Source organism: Chenopodium quinoa, unplaced genomic scaffold (assembly GCF_001683475.1).
Source record: "Chenopodium quinoa cultivar QQ74 unplaced genomic scaffold, ASM168347v1, whole genome shotgun sequence".
NCBI classification, from domain to species: Eukaryota; Viridiplantae; Streptophyta; class Magnoliopsida; order Caryophyllales; family Amaranthaceae; genus Chenopodium; species Chenopodium quinoa.
Window position 1 is genome coordinate 2,075,100 of NW_018744693.1, and position 16,940 is coordinate 2,092,039.

General features: G+C 36.5%; 1 protein-coding gene and 1 long non-coding RNA gene across 4 annotated transcripts; both read right to left on the reverse strand.

Annotated features, from left to right (window-relative positions):
* Positions 1 to 5,978: 5,978 nt before the first annotated feature.
* Positions 5,979 to 6,714, reverse strand: LOC110702303 (uncharacterized mitochondrial protein AtMg00810-like). The gene is made up of 2 exons (XM_021880005.1): positions 6,177 to 6,714; positions 5,979 to 6,079 (listed from the first exon to the last, which is right to left on the reverse strand). The coding sequence occupies exons 1-2, from the start codon at positions 6,712 to 6,714 to the stop codon at positions 5,979 to 5,981; spliced, it is 639 nt and encodes a 212-aa protein (XP_021735697.1).
* A 4,642-nt stretch (positions 6,715 to 11,356) lies between these two features.
* Positions 11,357 to 16,616, reverse strand: LOC110702541. 3 transcript variants are annotated; one of them, XR_002507492.1, is made up of 4 exons: positions 16,251 to 16,616; positions 15,808 to 15,879; positions 15,388 to 15,581; positions 11,357 to 11,648 (listed from the first exon to the last, which is right to left on the reverse strand). It is a non-coding gene; the product is annotated as an uncharacterized LOC110702541 (long non-coding RNA). The 3 variants fall into 3 exon arrangements; XR_002507490.1 differs by lacking the exon at positions 15,808 to 15,879; XR_002507491.1 differs by having other exon boundaries at positions 15,388 to 15,879.
* Positions 16,617 to 16,940: the final 324 nt, after the last annotated feature.

The following is a 16,940-nucleotide window of genomic DNA, read 5'->3' on the forward strand; positions in this document are numbered from 1 at the left end:
CAAATGCCACTGAGTAATTTCGAAATTCACCAAATGCCATCGAACTTTTTCAAATTCACCAAATGCCACCGAGTTTTAACAAAATTCACCAAATGCCATTAATGACTGACAACCGTTAGTTGACCGTTAGTGGACCCCATCACTTGCCACGTGTCACTTTCTAATTGGTCCATTTTTAAAAAAAAAATTAATTAAACAAAAATTATAAAAAAAAGTTGAAAAAATTTTTAAAAAATGGAAAATAGTAAAATACTTGAAAAAATTAATAAAATAAAAAAAAAACAAAAAAAAAATTATGCTGCCACCGGCCAGCCCACGAAGCCGCCGCCGCCGCACCCTTTTGCCGCCGGGGCTAGGACCGGCAGGCGCGCCGGCCGCCGGCGACCCTTCCCCTAGCCTTATCCCGTCGCAACCCCCTCCCCTAACCCATCGCAGCCCCTTCCCCTCCCCTTTCCCGTCGCATCCCCCTCCCCTTTCCCGTCACAGCTCCCCTCCCCTTCCCCTCTCCCCGTCGCAGCTCCCTCCCCTTCCCCTCCCCTTTCCCGTCACAGCCCCCCTCCCCTTCGCCTCCCCCCGTCGCAGCCCCCTCCCCTTTCCTGTCGCGACCCACCGGCGAATCCCCAGTCCCCACTGTATTTCGGGGTGGTGGAGGAAGGGGGTGGGGTTTTGCGGGTTAAGGGGTTGCAACGGGGTAGGGGAGGGGAAGGGGAGGGGTCGCCGGAGGCCAGCGCGCCTTCCGGTGCTAGCCCTGGCGGCAGGGGTGGTGGTGGCTAGGGTTTTGGGGTGGGTAGTCATGGAGGAGGTGGTGGTGGTTAGGGTTTTGGGGTGGGCAGTCACGGAGGAGGTGGTGGCTGCCACCTCTTAATTTTTTTTATTTTTTTTTTGTAATTTTTATTTATTTTAATTTTTTTTTTTACTATTTTTAAAAGTTTTTAATTTTTATTTTTGTTATTTGTTTAATTTTATTAAAAATATATATATTTTTTTAAAACGGACCAATCAGAAGGTGACACGTGGCAAGTGGTGGGGTATAACTAACGGTCAACTAACGGACATTGACGGTCAACTAACGGAAATGGCATTTGGTGAATTTTGTTAAAATTCGGTGGCATTTGGTGAATTTGGAAAAGTTAGATGGCATTTGGTGAATTTCGAAATTACTCAGTGGCATTCGGTGAAATAGCCGAAAAAAATATTGAATAAGATCTTGCATTACCCAAGATTATTTGATTTTGTGTCGCATAGTGGACCCATGCTTATCTAAGACATGACTTCATTTTGATATCAACAAAGCTCTAGTGACTTTCTTTAAAATAAAAAAAATAAAAAAATAAAATAAAAAAGCTCTACTGACCAACATATACAACGCCATATATAAATAAATAAATAAATGTAAATTTCACTTTATAAATTATCAATGATAATTATAAATGCTTCTGCCAACTAAATCACCAATTATAATTGATGTTAGTCTACAAATTATGTATTTTATAATATTTTTAGGGGTCTACTTTGTAAATAAAAAGGCCTCCACCAACCCCTAGCTCCGCCCCCTACTTATCACCCTTTGTTAAGGGACATCACCAAAGGTTAAGTATTTAGTCGAAAGATGGTATGGAGTAATCCTGGGCACCGTGCCGGGCCGTGCCGCCGCGGGCCGTGCCTGGCGGGCCACGGGCTGGTTCGTGCCGTGCCGGTCGTGCCGGCGGGCCAGGATTTCGTGTCGTGCCGTGCCGGCCATTTTCACAGGCCAGCCCACGGCACGGCACGGCCCTCATGCCTGGCGGGCTCGTGCCGTGCCGGCCACGTGCCGGCCTGCGGGCTGGTGCAGTTTTCAAATAATTTTTTTTTTTTTTTTTTTTTTTAATATATGACAACATTATAAATTAATAAGTTTATAATTTATATAAGTTATAAAATTATAATTATAAGTTTTATAAGGTTATAACTTATAAGTTATAAGTTATTAAGTTATGAATTTTATAATTATAAGTTGAATATTTATGTTTTATAATTTGTATATTCAATATTTATATTTATATATTTACTTTATACTATTACTTTAAAATTTAATGTTTATGATTTATTAGTAATTGGTATAATTTTATTTTTTTTTAATATGAATTTACAAATTGTAACAAAACGGGGAAAAAAGGCAAATTAGACTTCGGATGTGAATAATGCGTACTTTATATTATTATTAATTGAGTTGAGAAAATTGTACAATGATAACAATGATAAAAATCATACAATGATGGTATTAAACAAAAATTGGAAAATGATAAAATTGATATTTTTAAAATCGTACAATATACAATAATTGTCTATTCTTCTTCTCCTTCTTCTTGCTCGTCTTCGTCTTCGTCTTCGTCTTCGCCTTCGCCTTCAAGGTCATCGGCTAGTTGCATAGATTGGGAACTAGCCGAACCCGAACCGGAAGCGGAGGTTCCTTCTTCATTGTCGTTGTGGTCGTAAGAACGGTATTGTGAGCGATTTTCCGCATCCAACCAATCTTTGAAACACACGCACATTTCTAGTGTTTCGGGTTTTAGACTTGTTCTTCTATCGTCTAAAACCCTTCCGGATGCGCTGAAAGCTCGTTCGGAGGCGACGGAGGAAACTTGGATAGCAAGAATGTCTCGTGCCATTGCCGCCAAAGTTGGATGCTTCGAGCTTTGTTGTTTCCACCATGCAAGGAGGTCGAGGCTGTTTATCTCATCTTCGTCCATGCCTTTGGTGAAGTCGTAACTCAGGTACATCTGCAACTCCGAGACATCGCTTTGCGTTCTCCTGATTGATGAATCACCTGAAAACCTTGAAATCAAGTTAGTAGCTTGTGAAAATAAATGTTTGGCCTTCTTACTTACGTTTTTGGATGGTTGGGAAGGCCCTGAGCGAGGAACGATGCCGTATTTGGCTTCATAGACTCTATATAAAGCAAAAAACTGATCCTTCACATTAGTCTTATAGTTTTCTACATTATCGTCAAGAAACATGCATTGAAAGTAAATGTCAACTAACATAAATGTGTTTTCATACTTTTGCCTAGGATCTAATATGGAAGCAAAAATATAAATCAAAGGAATCTCACTATAATATTTACGCCACTTTTTTTCCATTGCTGGAAGATACTGATCATAATCACTTTGATGGCGATGATCAGCGAAAAGTTGGGCGAGTAAGCATGCATTAGAAAGAAAGTTTTGAGCACAAGGATTGTAAACAGTAGAAAAACAATACGTCATGTTATATAATAACTGTAAAAATTGCATATATCTTTCACAGTTATTCCAATCATCATCATACAAAGCATTTTGTGGAAATTTTTGGTTGTAAAATAATGTTAACGGTCCCTTGTACTCAATTGCCTTTGTTAACATGTCATAGGTGGAATTCCACCTAGTTGGGCAATCGGTTCTAATTTTTATTACCCTTATCTTTTGTTGTTTTAGAAAACTCTTCCATTCTTGGTATCTCATGTTAGAGCTATTAATAGACATAATAGCATCTCTGATTTTGCTGTAGTATGGGCCAATTTCCCGAACTCCATCCTGTACACATAAGTTAAGTACATGGCAAACACATCTAGTATGAAGAGCTTCACCGTCTAATAGTACATCGGTTAAGTTTTGTTTGATAAGATTAGCTGTGTATGTCATAGAGGTTGCATTATCAAAAGTCATAGACATCATTTTATCTCGAAGGTTGTATTCGTCTATTGCTTGCATTAAATGGTGAGCAATGTTAATGCCGGTGTGTGGGTATTCCAGCATTTTGAAATGTATTATTCTTTTTTGTAACATCCATTGATCATCTACCCAATGGCAAGTCACACATAAATAGTGATATTTATAACCACTATCCCAAGAATCGGCTGTTAAAGATACTCTACAGTTAAGGTTACTCAATTCGGCTTGTAACCGGACTTTGTACTCTAGGAAATTTTTCATTGCGGCGGAACGAACGGTTTTCCTAGAGATTCTTTTATGTTGGGGTTGTAGTGCTTTGTTAATGTAGGTGTTGAATGCGTCACTTTCCGAGAAAAGAAAAGGTTGTTCGGCGTGTACTATCATTTTTCCTAGTTCATCCCTATCCCTCTCATAGTTGTATGTAAAGCCGTATGGATGGAATTGGGAAATTTTGGGCTGGGTTGGATCACTAGCTGGTTTTGCACAAGCTTTCATGTGTCTAGATAAGTGTCCCGTCCCGTTTTTGGTAACTGCCGTGAATACACTATTACATGTTTTACATTTTGCCCATTGTTCACCATCTTTACTTAGGACAAAATAACGCCATACCTCACTCCTTCGGTTTTTCAAAAGTAGCATCTCAGTTTCGGTTAACCATTCATGATGTGTGTGATGGTTAGTAGTGAGACTAGTGGGAGTGGCAGTAGAAGGGGTAGAACCGGAGGGAATTCGGGTACTTTCTTGGCTACCTTGGCTAGAACAATAGTTTTGTTGATCACCGATATAATTAGGTGGAAATTGGTATAGTGGTAGTGGAAATTGGTTTAGTGGTGGTGCTGGAAATCCCGACGTATTATATGGCTCATAGCCCGGGGGGAAGTAAATGGGGTCATTGGTTTGACTCGTAATTTGGGGGCTCGTTGTATTTGGTGGTTCCCTAGAACTACTACTACGGATAAGTCGGCCTTTCCCCCTAGACCTAGATGATGGGTTGTTTGATGCCATAATTAACAATTAATTTTTTAATAAAAAGTGGTTAACTATAATAATAATAATTAATAACAACAATTTTAACAATAAAAATATCAATAATATTAATTAATAACAACAACTATAACAATAACAATAGCAACAAAAATAAATAATAACAACAATTGTAACAATAATAATAATTAATAACAACAATTATAACAACAACAATAACAATTAACAACAATAATAATTAAACAAGATTATTCTAATAATAACAATAAAACAATAATAAATTTAAGATTAGTTTAGATCTTACAACCGTGCTTCAACGCTCCACTAATTACGATTACGAACTTTTTAATTTTTTCCGATATTAGGAAAATAATTAGAGAATTTAAGAGAATAATTAGAGAATTTAAGAAAATAAGGATTATTAGAGATTTAGAGAATATAAGAGATAAGAAGAAGAGATTGTGATTTTGTGATTTGGGAATGAAATGGAGGTGAGTATTTATAGAATTTTTGGGGAGCAAATTGGCAAAAAAACTAGCCGTTTTTTAGCCGTTTTTTGGCTTATTATGGAGCTAGAATAAACGGTAACATTACCGTTGGCCCGCGGGCCGTGCCTGCGGGCCATGCCCGTGCTCGTGCCGGGCCGTGCCTGGGAATTCTCAACCCTGTCCGTGGCACGGCCCGTGGCACGGGAGTTGAACTTCGTGTCGTGCCGTGCTTGAATTCGGGCCGTGCCGGGCGGCACGCGGGCCAACCCGGCCCGTGCCCAGGTTTAGTATGGAGTATTAGTTTGTGTGAACTTTTAGCCTAATTTCACATTGACAAGAGGATGATGAATCATGAATGTTTGGTTAATTAATATAATTGTCCAAACTACATTATTACATCTATAATTAACACCTAATTTATTTATCCTTTCAAAAGGGTTGTAAACCCTAAGGATGTATTCTATTTGTTGTATGAAATGCTTTAAAATGAGGAGTGACTTGTTTGACAACCTAAGTTAGTGTTGTTGAACTATTGATATAGTTACCAATAAATGTTTCATTTAAGTTTTAGTATATATATATATATTAGATATTACTAAGATTTAAGTTTTACCAATAGCCAGTTATCAAATTATTGCACGCACTATACAATAAATGTTAAACTCAAGAATATTGTGGAGAAAACGGCTTGACCCTTGTATTGATAATACTCACATATATATACACAATACATAACTTGCCTAATACTCCTAACAAGATAAACTTAACATAAATACAATATTAACAAATATAATAAACCAAACTCTAATACTCCCCCTCAAGTTGGAGCATGTAAATCACGAATGCCCAACTTGCGTAAGAGAAAACCAAACTGCTGACGACCAAGAGCCGTGGTGAGAATATCTGCCAACTGATGACCTGTCAGAACATATGAGGTAGAAATATTACCATTTATCAACTCATAACGAACAAAATGACAGTCTACCTCAAAATGCTTTGTACGTTCATGAAACACCGGCCGGATTCTTGGCTATATGCAAAGCCGACTGATTATCACAAAACAACTGCATAGGCTTTGAATGCTTAACACCAAGAACAAACAACAACATCTTCAACCATTTCAACTCACGAGAAGTGAGGGACATAGATCTGTATTCGGCTTCAGAAGAGGATGTGGCTACAGTAGGCTGTTTCTTAGTCTTCCAAGAAACGGGGGAACGACCTAAGAAAACAAAATAACCTAACAAGGAACGCCGACTCAACGGGCACGCCGCCCAATCACTATCACAAAACGCCATCAAGTATAAATCTGTCGTAGGTCGCAACAAAATACCTTGTCCCAGACTACCCTTAAGATAGCGCAAGACACGAATAGACACATCCCAATGAAAAACCTGTGGAACACTCAAAAATTGTGCCAAAACATGCATTGAATAACTCAACTCCGGTCGAGTGACCGACAAGTAAACCAAACGACCAACCAAACGACGATACTGTTCCGGATGAGCGAACGGCTCACTGGAAGCATGTGCAAGACGATGATTTTGCTCCATCGGAGTATCAATGGGTTTACAACCCAACATTCCTGCCTCAGTCAAAATATCTAGAGCATACTTTCGTTGAGAAAGAAAGATGCCCTAGGGACTCCGAGCAACCTCAATGCCTAAGAAATACTTAAGCAAACCTAAATCCTTCATATAGAAGCATTTGTTCAAATAGGCTTTAAAACGAAAAATAGCATCATGAGAAGAGCCTGCAATTATCAAGTTATCAACATATACAAGAACATGCAAAGAGACATTGCCTTGTACATAGCTAAATAGAAAGTAATCAGCATATGAGTTTTTAAACCCAAAACCTCGCAGAGCACTTGACAGTTTAGAAAACCACTGTCTCGGGGCTTGTTTCAAGCCATATAAAGATTTCTCCAACCTGCAATCTTTACCAGGTGTCGGAGTACCGTACCCTGGAGGAAACTGCATATATACTTCTTCATCCAAATCACCATGAAGAAATGCATTATGAACATCCATTTGATGTAATTCCCAATTCAAAGACACAACAACAGTTAACAGGATACGTACCATAGTCAACTTTGCAACTGGAGCGAATGTCTCATATAATCAACACCTTCAACCTAACGGTTGCCATAAACAACCAAACGAGCCTTGAGACGTTCCACCTTGGATTTGTCGGTGTACTTGATTTTATACACCTAACCACGCCAATAGCCCTCTTGCCTGGAGGAAGATCCACAGCGGTCCATGTGCCATTGCGTTCTAGAGCATCAATCTCATCTTGCATAGCCTTACGCCAACCGACGTCTTAAACCGCCTCTTTGAATGAAGACGGTTCCTTTCCCTTAGTGATCGTCGCGCAAAAAAACACCTGTGTCTGTTAGAAAAACGATTATATTCAACATGACAAGCCATAGGGAAAGGTTTACCTGAGGAATGCGAATGAGGAGGGACGACAGTTGATGTAGAAAGGTCTATATTTTCAGTGATGATTGTATGAGTGACATAATTCCGATGCCACGTAGGAGGACGTTTTTCACGATGACCACGACCCAAATTACCCGACGAACTCCCCCTCTAAAATTCCAGATTTATAAAATGACTTTTGTCGTTTAATTCTTGCTCAATAATATGCGAAGGACGCTCGGCATTAGAAAAATCATCAACAACCGGCGAATTTACATCATCGACCACCACCGGCTGTCGGACCACCACTGACTGGGGTGGGGTCTGACCGGCTCCGGTGTCCGGCGTGGGCTGCCCAGCCACGCCAGGCTAGGGTATTGATTGCCCATCACTGGCTGTTTGGGTGCTGCAGCTCTGCTGACCTGCTGCCACGCTGCTGTGCTGGCCAGCGGGTGCTGGAATTCCAGCGGGCTGGCCAATGCCTTGCTGCTGCTGAGCGACCGTCTGGCCAGCGGGTGCTGGGTGGCCTGCTGGAATTCCAGCAGGGGGGCAGGGATGAAAAGCAGACTGCTCCGCAGCCATGTTGCATCTGGCAGCTGCTCCCGCGACTTGGTTACGGGGTGGTTTGTTTCGACCGCGTTACCTCCCCCTTGAACACCTAAAGGACCCCCAAGTAGCTCCGTATCATCATCCCACAACGGTGGGTTCAAAAAATATTTCTCCCATTGTAATCTTCGGTCATCGGGAAGAGATTCAAGAGACGGAAACTTATCTTCATAAAATTGAACATCACGACTAACGAAAAATTCGTTAGTATCCAAATCATAAAGACGCCACCCCTTTTTACCATGTGGATACCCAACAAAAATGCATTTGCGACTCCGAGGATCAAACTTGTCCTTAACACGAGGACGGTTACCAGCATAAGCAAGACAACCAAAAATCTGATTGCCATCATAAGACGACACTTGACCAAACAAACACTCATGAGGGGTTTTCCCACGAAGAACCGAAGTCGGAGTCCTATTAATCAAATGGACAACATTCATAACACATTCACCCTAAAAATACTTGGGCAATTTTGCCTGAAAACGAAGAGAACGAGCCACATTGAGAATGTGACGATGTTTATGTTCAACTCTACCATTCTGCTGAGCGGTGTCAACACATGAAGTTTGATGCAAGATGCTCTTCTTTGCAAAGAAAGACCCAAAACTGAGGAACTCTTGACCATTATCACTACGAACAACTTTTACCTTACGACCAAATTGCGTTTTGGCCAAAGCACAAAATTCACGAATTATCTGTGAAGCTTCGTATTTTCCAACCATCAAAAATACCCAGTAGCACGAGAAAAATCATCAATAATGGTTAAACAATACCGAGCACCACTACTAGAAAAAATCTTATTCGGACCCCAAATATTACAATGAATCAAATCAAATATACCAGATGCTCTATTCGTACTCAATGGAAAAGAGTTGCGGGGTTGCTTCCCCATAAAACAAATATCACAATCAAACGAACAACCAGAAGAACTACTATGATCATAAGTAATACGAGAAACTCCCGGAAGGGAACTAACCACTTGCATTGATGGATGACCAAGACGTCTGTGCCATAACAAACTCGCATCTGAAATCATCACTTTGTTTTCCTGAGAAAAACGAGCACGAACCGGACGAAAAATATAGACCCCATCACACTACTCCCCCGCTCCAATCAGGTTCCTCAAATTGCGGTCCTGAATAATGCATAGCTTGTCAGTGAACATAACAGAATAATATTGTTTTTCTAACAACTGAGACACAGACAACAAGTTGCATTTAAGAGCATGAACATAAAGAACATTATGAAGAGTTAAATTATCAAACAGAATAACTCTCCCTTCTTTTGTAGCAGTAGTGCTCTTCCCATTAGGCAAACCAACAGGAGACGAAATATCAGATAAATCTGTAAATAAATCAATATTACCAGACATGTGATTTGAAGCTCCACTATCAATGAGCCAATCGACAGAATTATAGGTGCGAATAGACGAAGAACTCGAGCACTAAACTAAAGATAAAAGTTCTTTCCATTGCTCATCAGTGATAGTAGGAACACTCCTACGATCTGCATCCGTAAGACGCTCAAATATACGGTTAGATTGAGCCCCCATTGAAAGAAAACACTAGGCCAATCCAACAAAAAAAATACACCAAACCGAGCACCAAAAGAAAAGGAAACCACCAAACTAGCTCAAACAACAAACCAAACCACGAGCTACTGAACCACAAAACAATATGATACTCGAAGACAAAACCAAACCGACTTCAAATATGTAAAGTGAAGAAAAACCTCAACGAAGCACCACAAAGCGTAATAGTAACCACGAAACCAAACCACACCACTACAACAACAGTAAGTAGCGGCGAAATACACAAAACCAATCACAACACACCTGGCAGCACCACACTACTTGGAAGCACCACAATCAACACACAAGAGCAGCAACAAAGAGACAGCCAAACCTGAACACACGTTGCTCAACACAACAACACACACTGCAGCAGGAACCAAACCACACCCGCAGCACCGCAACAAGCAGCACCACGCAATTAACTATGAGCACCACACTCACGTAGCACCCAACAAACCGAGCAACCAATTAGTGAGCAATAACACCCACCAACACACACAGCGCAGCACTCCTCAGCACCACACTGCACCAAAACCACGCCACACAATGCTGCAAACACACAACACCACACAACAACACACGCAAACCAGAACAAAAGAAAACAGAACACTAAAAAAAACAGAGCGCACAAAACAGAACACACCAATGATGCGCACCAAACCAAAATCAAATTAGGGTTTGTGAGCCCTAATTTCGAGCAAATAAAACAGAATTTGAAGGAAAATTTTTTTAGAAAAATTTAAAGCCAAATTTCTCTAACAATTAAATTTGCAGAATTAAAAAAAAAAAAAACTAACCAAGATCGATGAAAAATCTCTAGAAATTAGAGAGGCCTGATACCATGTTAAACTCAAGAATAATGTGGAAAAAACGGCTTGACCCTTCACTAGTACAAAAAACGCTATTCGTAACTAACATTGGCCGTTACAAGTGATGGGGTTACAAATAGTCATGTCATTTGTAACGGACATTGTCCGTTACAAATAGGTACCTATTCGTAACTAACATTTCAATTGTTAGTTACAAATAGTTATGTATTTGTAACGGACATTTAATATGTTCGTTACAAATAGGTAAATATTTATAACCGACAATTGAATTGTCAGTTACAAATAGGTGTCTATTCGTAACTGGCATATCAATTACAAATGCTCATTTTTTATATTAAAAAGAAATAACCTAGCAAAAAATGCTAGGTTTAGATATATCATTGAATCTGAACGCAAGGTGCACAATACCTTGTGGCTTTGCCCATGACCCAAACCTACCCTCACAACCCACTCTCCCACACCGCAAACCATATTCACTACCACCACGACCCGTTAGGCCCCTTACCCATCCATGACCAAAAAAACCCACCCCCACTACCCACCAATCCCCAACCCCGTGACCCTCATCTACACCACCACCTATAGCAGCGAATGTACGAAAAACCACCTCATCGCCCATAGAAAATCGTCTAGAAATTAATAAAAATTAGCACAAACAACTATCTTAAAAATAACACAAGTAAAATCACATCTAAGCTTCAGTCAAAATGAAAAAAAAAATCAAATCTAAGCTAAGTTATAACAAAAATAACATCAAAAAAACTATAAATTAAACTTACACATATAAAAACGTCTAAAAAAAATTACAATTATCTCAAACAATGTAATAAAATTACAATTATATCAACAAATTAATTATAATCGAAGACTTGAATTAAAAATAAAAACAAAAATAACTAGATCTATACTATAACCTTAATAAAAATCGAATTTAAAATGAAAAACCTTGACATCTTAATGCTCGTCCCCGGACAATTATTATGTGGGTGCTCAACATTCTTCTCGGTGTTTAATTTGTGGGTGGTTGACAGTGTATGGTGGAGCAATGTGCACTACAAAAAAAATGAGAATAGGCAACAATTAAGATTGCAACACTTACAGAAATGTTACTCTTAATAATCTAACGCAACAATATTTATTTGTTACCTTGAACTAAAGTAATGGAAAAAAAAAGTGTTACTCTAGACTATATAAGGCAACAATTGCTTAAAGTGTTACATTTTTCTTGTCTAAGACAACAAATATAATAATTGTTGCATGAAAAGATAACAATAACAAAACTATTGTTTGAAAATGTAACATTAATATCTATGTTGCCATCTATAGCAACATTTATATATGTGTGTGTGTGTGTGTATATATATATATATATATATATATATATATATATATACACACACGCATATATATATGGTGGGAAACTCAACTTGTGACTTTGAGGTCACAAGTTCGAGCCCTACCAACTACTAAATGTTTGGGAGTGACAACATTTAGAAACATATTTTAATTATCTCCTTAGATGACAACATTTTCCATTTGTTGTCTTTGTAAAAGTGTTGCCTTATGTATCATTTTACCTTGGCTTTCAAAATTGTTGCCTTTGAATAAAAATGTGTTGCCTTATGAATAGACAACGGGGGCATAAATTACGCCTCATATGTGTTGCCTTAGCTACAAGGTAACACTTTTTTTTATATTAGGCAATGGTTTTCCATTGTTACCTTTGCTTTATTTTGTTGTAGTGGTGGTCGGTGTTTAATAAGCTTCGAGTGCACGGTTGACGGTGTTCTTGGGCTAATGGTGAAGCTCGATTTTTTACGGCTCATGTGTGATCGAGGTGTGCTAATGAGGAGATAATAATGAAGCTATTAAGGGAAAGAGGAGAGGGAAAGACGAGAAAGAAAGAAGGGAGGAGGACCGAGAGATTTGAGAGGAGAAAAGAATGAAAGAAGAGGAGATCAGGATGAAGGAGGAGGAGATCAGGAGGATAGAGAGAAGAAAGAAGAGAGAATAGAGATGAGAAAGAAACAAAGGGGCGGCTGTATGGTTGTTAGGGTTAGGGGCAATGGGCTTTAGGCGGTTATTTTTCCTATTTGTAACCTACTATAAGTTGTTCATTACAAATGGATGTATTTGTAACCAACATTCTCTTGTCCGTTACAAAATGGGTGTATTTGTAACCAACATTATGTTGTCCGTTACAAATATCATCCTATTTGTAACAGACATACCTAATTATGTTGGTTACAAATATAGTATTTGTAACTAATAAAAAATTGTTGGTTACAAATAAGGCGTTACAAATAGCATTTTTTTTCTAGTAGTGCTTGTATTGATAATACTCACATATATATACACAATACATAACTTGCCTAAAACTCCTAACAAGATAAACTTAACATAATTACAATATTAACAAATATAATAAACCAAACTCTAATAATAAACATCTGGTTTTAGTTATTACGTTTGTTTTTAAGCCAACTGAAAATCTCCTTTTTTTTTTTTTTTTTTTTTTTTTTTTTGATAAGCAACTGAAAATCAATTACTTACATCTTTTCTTATTATTTTGCTACAGAAGTCCGAAGTCCATGTGAAAATTGATTTAAAGGCGCAAACACCAATACAATACAAAAGAAAGTCACTTAGTTACCAAACTATTAGGCCTATAAATAGACTAGTTCAAAATATTACATAATTTTTTTGGGGTGCTAACTAGGGGCGATTAAGGCATCAAAATAAACAAAAAAAATACAAGCTAGGTTAAAATAAATCGTGCATGGTTAGGTCACTCCATTTGAATCTTTATACAAAATTTTCTTCTAATCCAAGGAACGAGTGTTGTTCTTTACTACAATTAGTTTATTTTTCATAGCCGTTTGATTTAGGAGAATATGTCGTTTCAATTAGAAACTTAGGCATTAAAAATACGTCAGTGTAAGATTTGTGTGTCACATTCATAAAGATTTTGAGAGATTATATAGCCCAGTAGTGTGTCTAAGAGAATTATGAGAAAAAGAATGTTTGAAAAGTTTGATTATATTCATGAGTATAAGTGCGTTATATAGTACATGAGTAAGCAATAAAATATAACTAGATACATTATCTAAGAGTTAAGAATATCTTTGACTATCAAACTAAAGAGTAAATTAAGGATTTACGCACATATATATATATATATATATATATATATATATATATATATATATATATATATATATATATATATATGAGAGAGAGAAAGAGAGAGAGATCTGGTGAGAATAGGTTCATATGTGAGAATTCATACTTATATAAGAACTGATCTATAATTTGGAACACGTGAGTAAAAATTTAGAACATACGAGTAAAAATTTAGAACATGCGACTCAAATTTAAATTTAGAACATATGACTAATAATTTAGAACATATGACTGATAATTTTGAACTTGTATGTGAGCAATAATTTAGAACATCTTATTCAAGAATTAGAACATGAGAGTAAAAATTTAAAAAATTTGCTTTATGAAATTTAGAACATATGATTACAATTTAGAAAATCTGATTTAACATTTAGAACGTGTGAATAAAAAATTTAGAACACTTGGTATAAAATATAGAAAATGGGAGTAAAAATATTGAACATATAAGTAAAAATATAGAATATGTGAGTAAAAATTGGAACATATGCTTTCGAATTTAGAACATATAACTAAAAATCTTAGAACACACGCACGTTTTAAAATTTAGAACAAATAAGTTAAAATTTCGGAATAAGTCATTCGAAATTTATAACATCTAACTTAACTAATTTATGGTTTAGAACATGTAAGTACTAATTTAGAACATCTGATTTAATTTAGAACACCTGGGGAAAAGTTTAGAACATTAGATTTAAAATTTTGAACATACGAGTAAAAATTTAGAACATAAAAAGTGTTCTCATATAAGAAAAATTCTCACGAAAGTCTTCCCTTATATATATATATATATATATATATATATATATATATATATATATATATATATATATATATATATATATATATATATATATATATAAACCATTTACAGATTATTAATTTTTATAGTAGCAAAAAAATTAAGTCAAACATGACATGTAAATAGTGTAAAAGCTAAATTGATGCATTTAAAAAAAATGGAGGGAGTAAGTATGATTTGAATGATTATCTTGTACAACATAACGCCTTCTCTTTTCTTACAAAAATAAATATAGAAACTTAGAATCTATTTTTTTTTCCAGCTTATTTTCAGATTATTTCAGTTCAGTTCAGTTTCTAATTTTCTTCTCTCATAAATAATTCATTTCAGCTCACTTCATTTCCTAATTTTCTTTTCTAATAAACAATTTTGTTCATTTCAATTCAGTAAATCAGAAGTGACCCTTAGCCGTATTCCAATTTCGTTCCATTCCTACAAAATAAAAGCAAGACCATAGCAACAGCATTATAGCTAGCACTGCCGAATGCCGATCGGCAAAGCGGCAAAGGATCATTACTCATCATATTAAATCAAATTTCTAACAGCAACTTTTCTGTCAATCATGAATAAAACTGTCACAATCATACAACCATATTAAATTGGATAATTATTGCATCGGTCTATCGCTTTGTCAAAATATCAGAGTATGTAGTTGATAAATGGACCCAAAAACATACCTGGCCTGGCCTATCTAATTAAGTTTACTAAATTGCCTCTTTGAATCCAAGTAACAAAATTTTGACCCTTAATCTTCATTAATGTACATGCCAAAAATATTACACTGTATAACCTTAAATTTAAAAACTTACTTAATTTGAGAAATGTTAAAGTTGTAAGTGCATTATGTTGTGGCACCTGAATCCTCAAGACTCAATCCAAGCCGGTCATCCTCATATGCACAACTAGCTAATAAGTAGAAGAAAGAACGCGTAATGATACTGACATGCACCATAATTCAATAACAACATACATCACTTAGGCACACATATATTCAGTGGCGGACCTAGAAATTTGACAATAGAGGGACAATTTCGTTAATTCAACTAACATCAACCTGTTTCTTTTTTAAAAAAACGGGTAAACAATACTAATAAGAAATAAACTAAATCAAAATTAATTCAAAAACATGATTTCATAAACATAATTACTCATAAACTAATTCTATAATTTTTTATAATCTAAGATAAAAAGATTAGAAAAAAATCAAAAAAAAAAAAAAAAAGAACAACCTGACATATAGAGGAGTTTCATTCACCTCAAATCATTTCCTCTCTCCACAAATTAGTTTGTACGACTTTTTCCTTAAGCAATAAAACCAGCTAAGTATAAGATTTCAACAACAACAACAACAACAACAAAAGATTAAACACAAAAAAAGTTTATTTTGTCAATTGCCTTCAAATCAATCTTGCAATTGGTAATAATTGGATTTATAAAATCTTATTCACACTATACGGAATCACTATCAAATCCAATCAAAATGTAACAAATTTATCATTTAAAAGCATCCAAAGTAATGAGAAAATATATAATCAACATGAAAAAATTAAAATCAACACACAATAACTTAGCTAAATTTGATATTTCCAACAAAAAAATCAACAAGAATTGTAAAATAAAGGTAATTATGCGTACATATAATAATCCAAAACCTAGGGTTTAGCAAACATACCGGAAACAGAGGGTTTTGAGTGGGGTTTTCGTTATCCTCAGCTTGTTACTCCATTGAATTTTGAAGTACAAAAATTTTGATGGAGATAAACTAGGACTAAGTAGAATTCGTTTGTGATTTAATTTGCAGAATTTCAGAAATTTCTTCAGGTGTTGACGCCTTGACTGTAGTGGCGCTGTGGCGGTGTTGCGGCGAGAAATCCGGCGGTCGGTGACTCGGTGGTGCCGTGCTCTTGCGGTGGTCGGTGGTGGGGATCTTCAATTTCTCTTAGGTTTTTGAATTTCAAAGCTTTTCTCTTTCCTCCCTTAATTTTCTGAAATTTTTTCTGAATTTCTCTTTCCTCCCTTTTTTTCTCTTTCCTCCCTTTTTTCTGAATTTTTTTCTCTTTCCTTCTCTTCTTACCCACGTGCTGCTGATTTCTTTTTCTTTTTTTTTTTCTTTTTTTTCTAATTTCTCTGATTTTTTTTGAAAGTGGGGGACAATGGTCCCCCCTTGTCCTCACGTGGGTCTGCCACTGCATATATTCGAAGGTTGCTTCATACTTCCTCTATTCAATTTAATTGACACGCTTCTTTTATCACGTTTATTAATGCTTAAATTAATTATAAATATCTCTCATTATAAGTAAAAATTATAAAAACTTGCTATTTTGAAAATAGATATTAAGAGGAGACCTCACATGACTATGTA

Coding starts and splice junctions, on each gene's coding strand:
- LOC110702303 (XM_021880005.1), bottom strand. CDS start 6,714: ATGGAGCAAAATCATCGTCTTGCACATGCTTCCAGTGAGCCGTTCGCT. Junction 6,080..6,176: donor TATAGCCAAGAATCCGGCCG/GTGTTTCATGAA, acceptor ATGTTCTGACAG/GTCATCAGTTGGCAGATATT.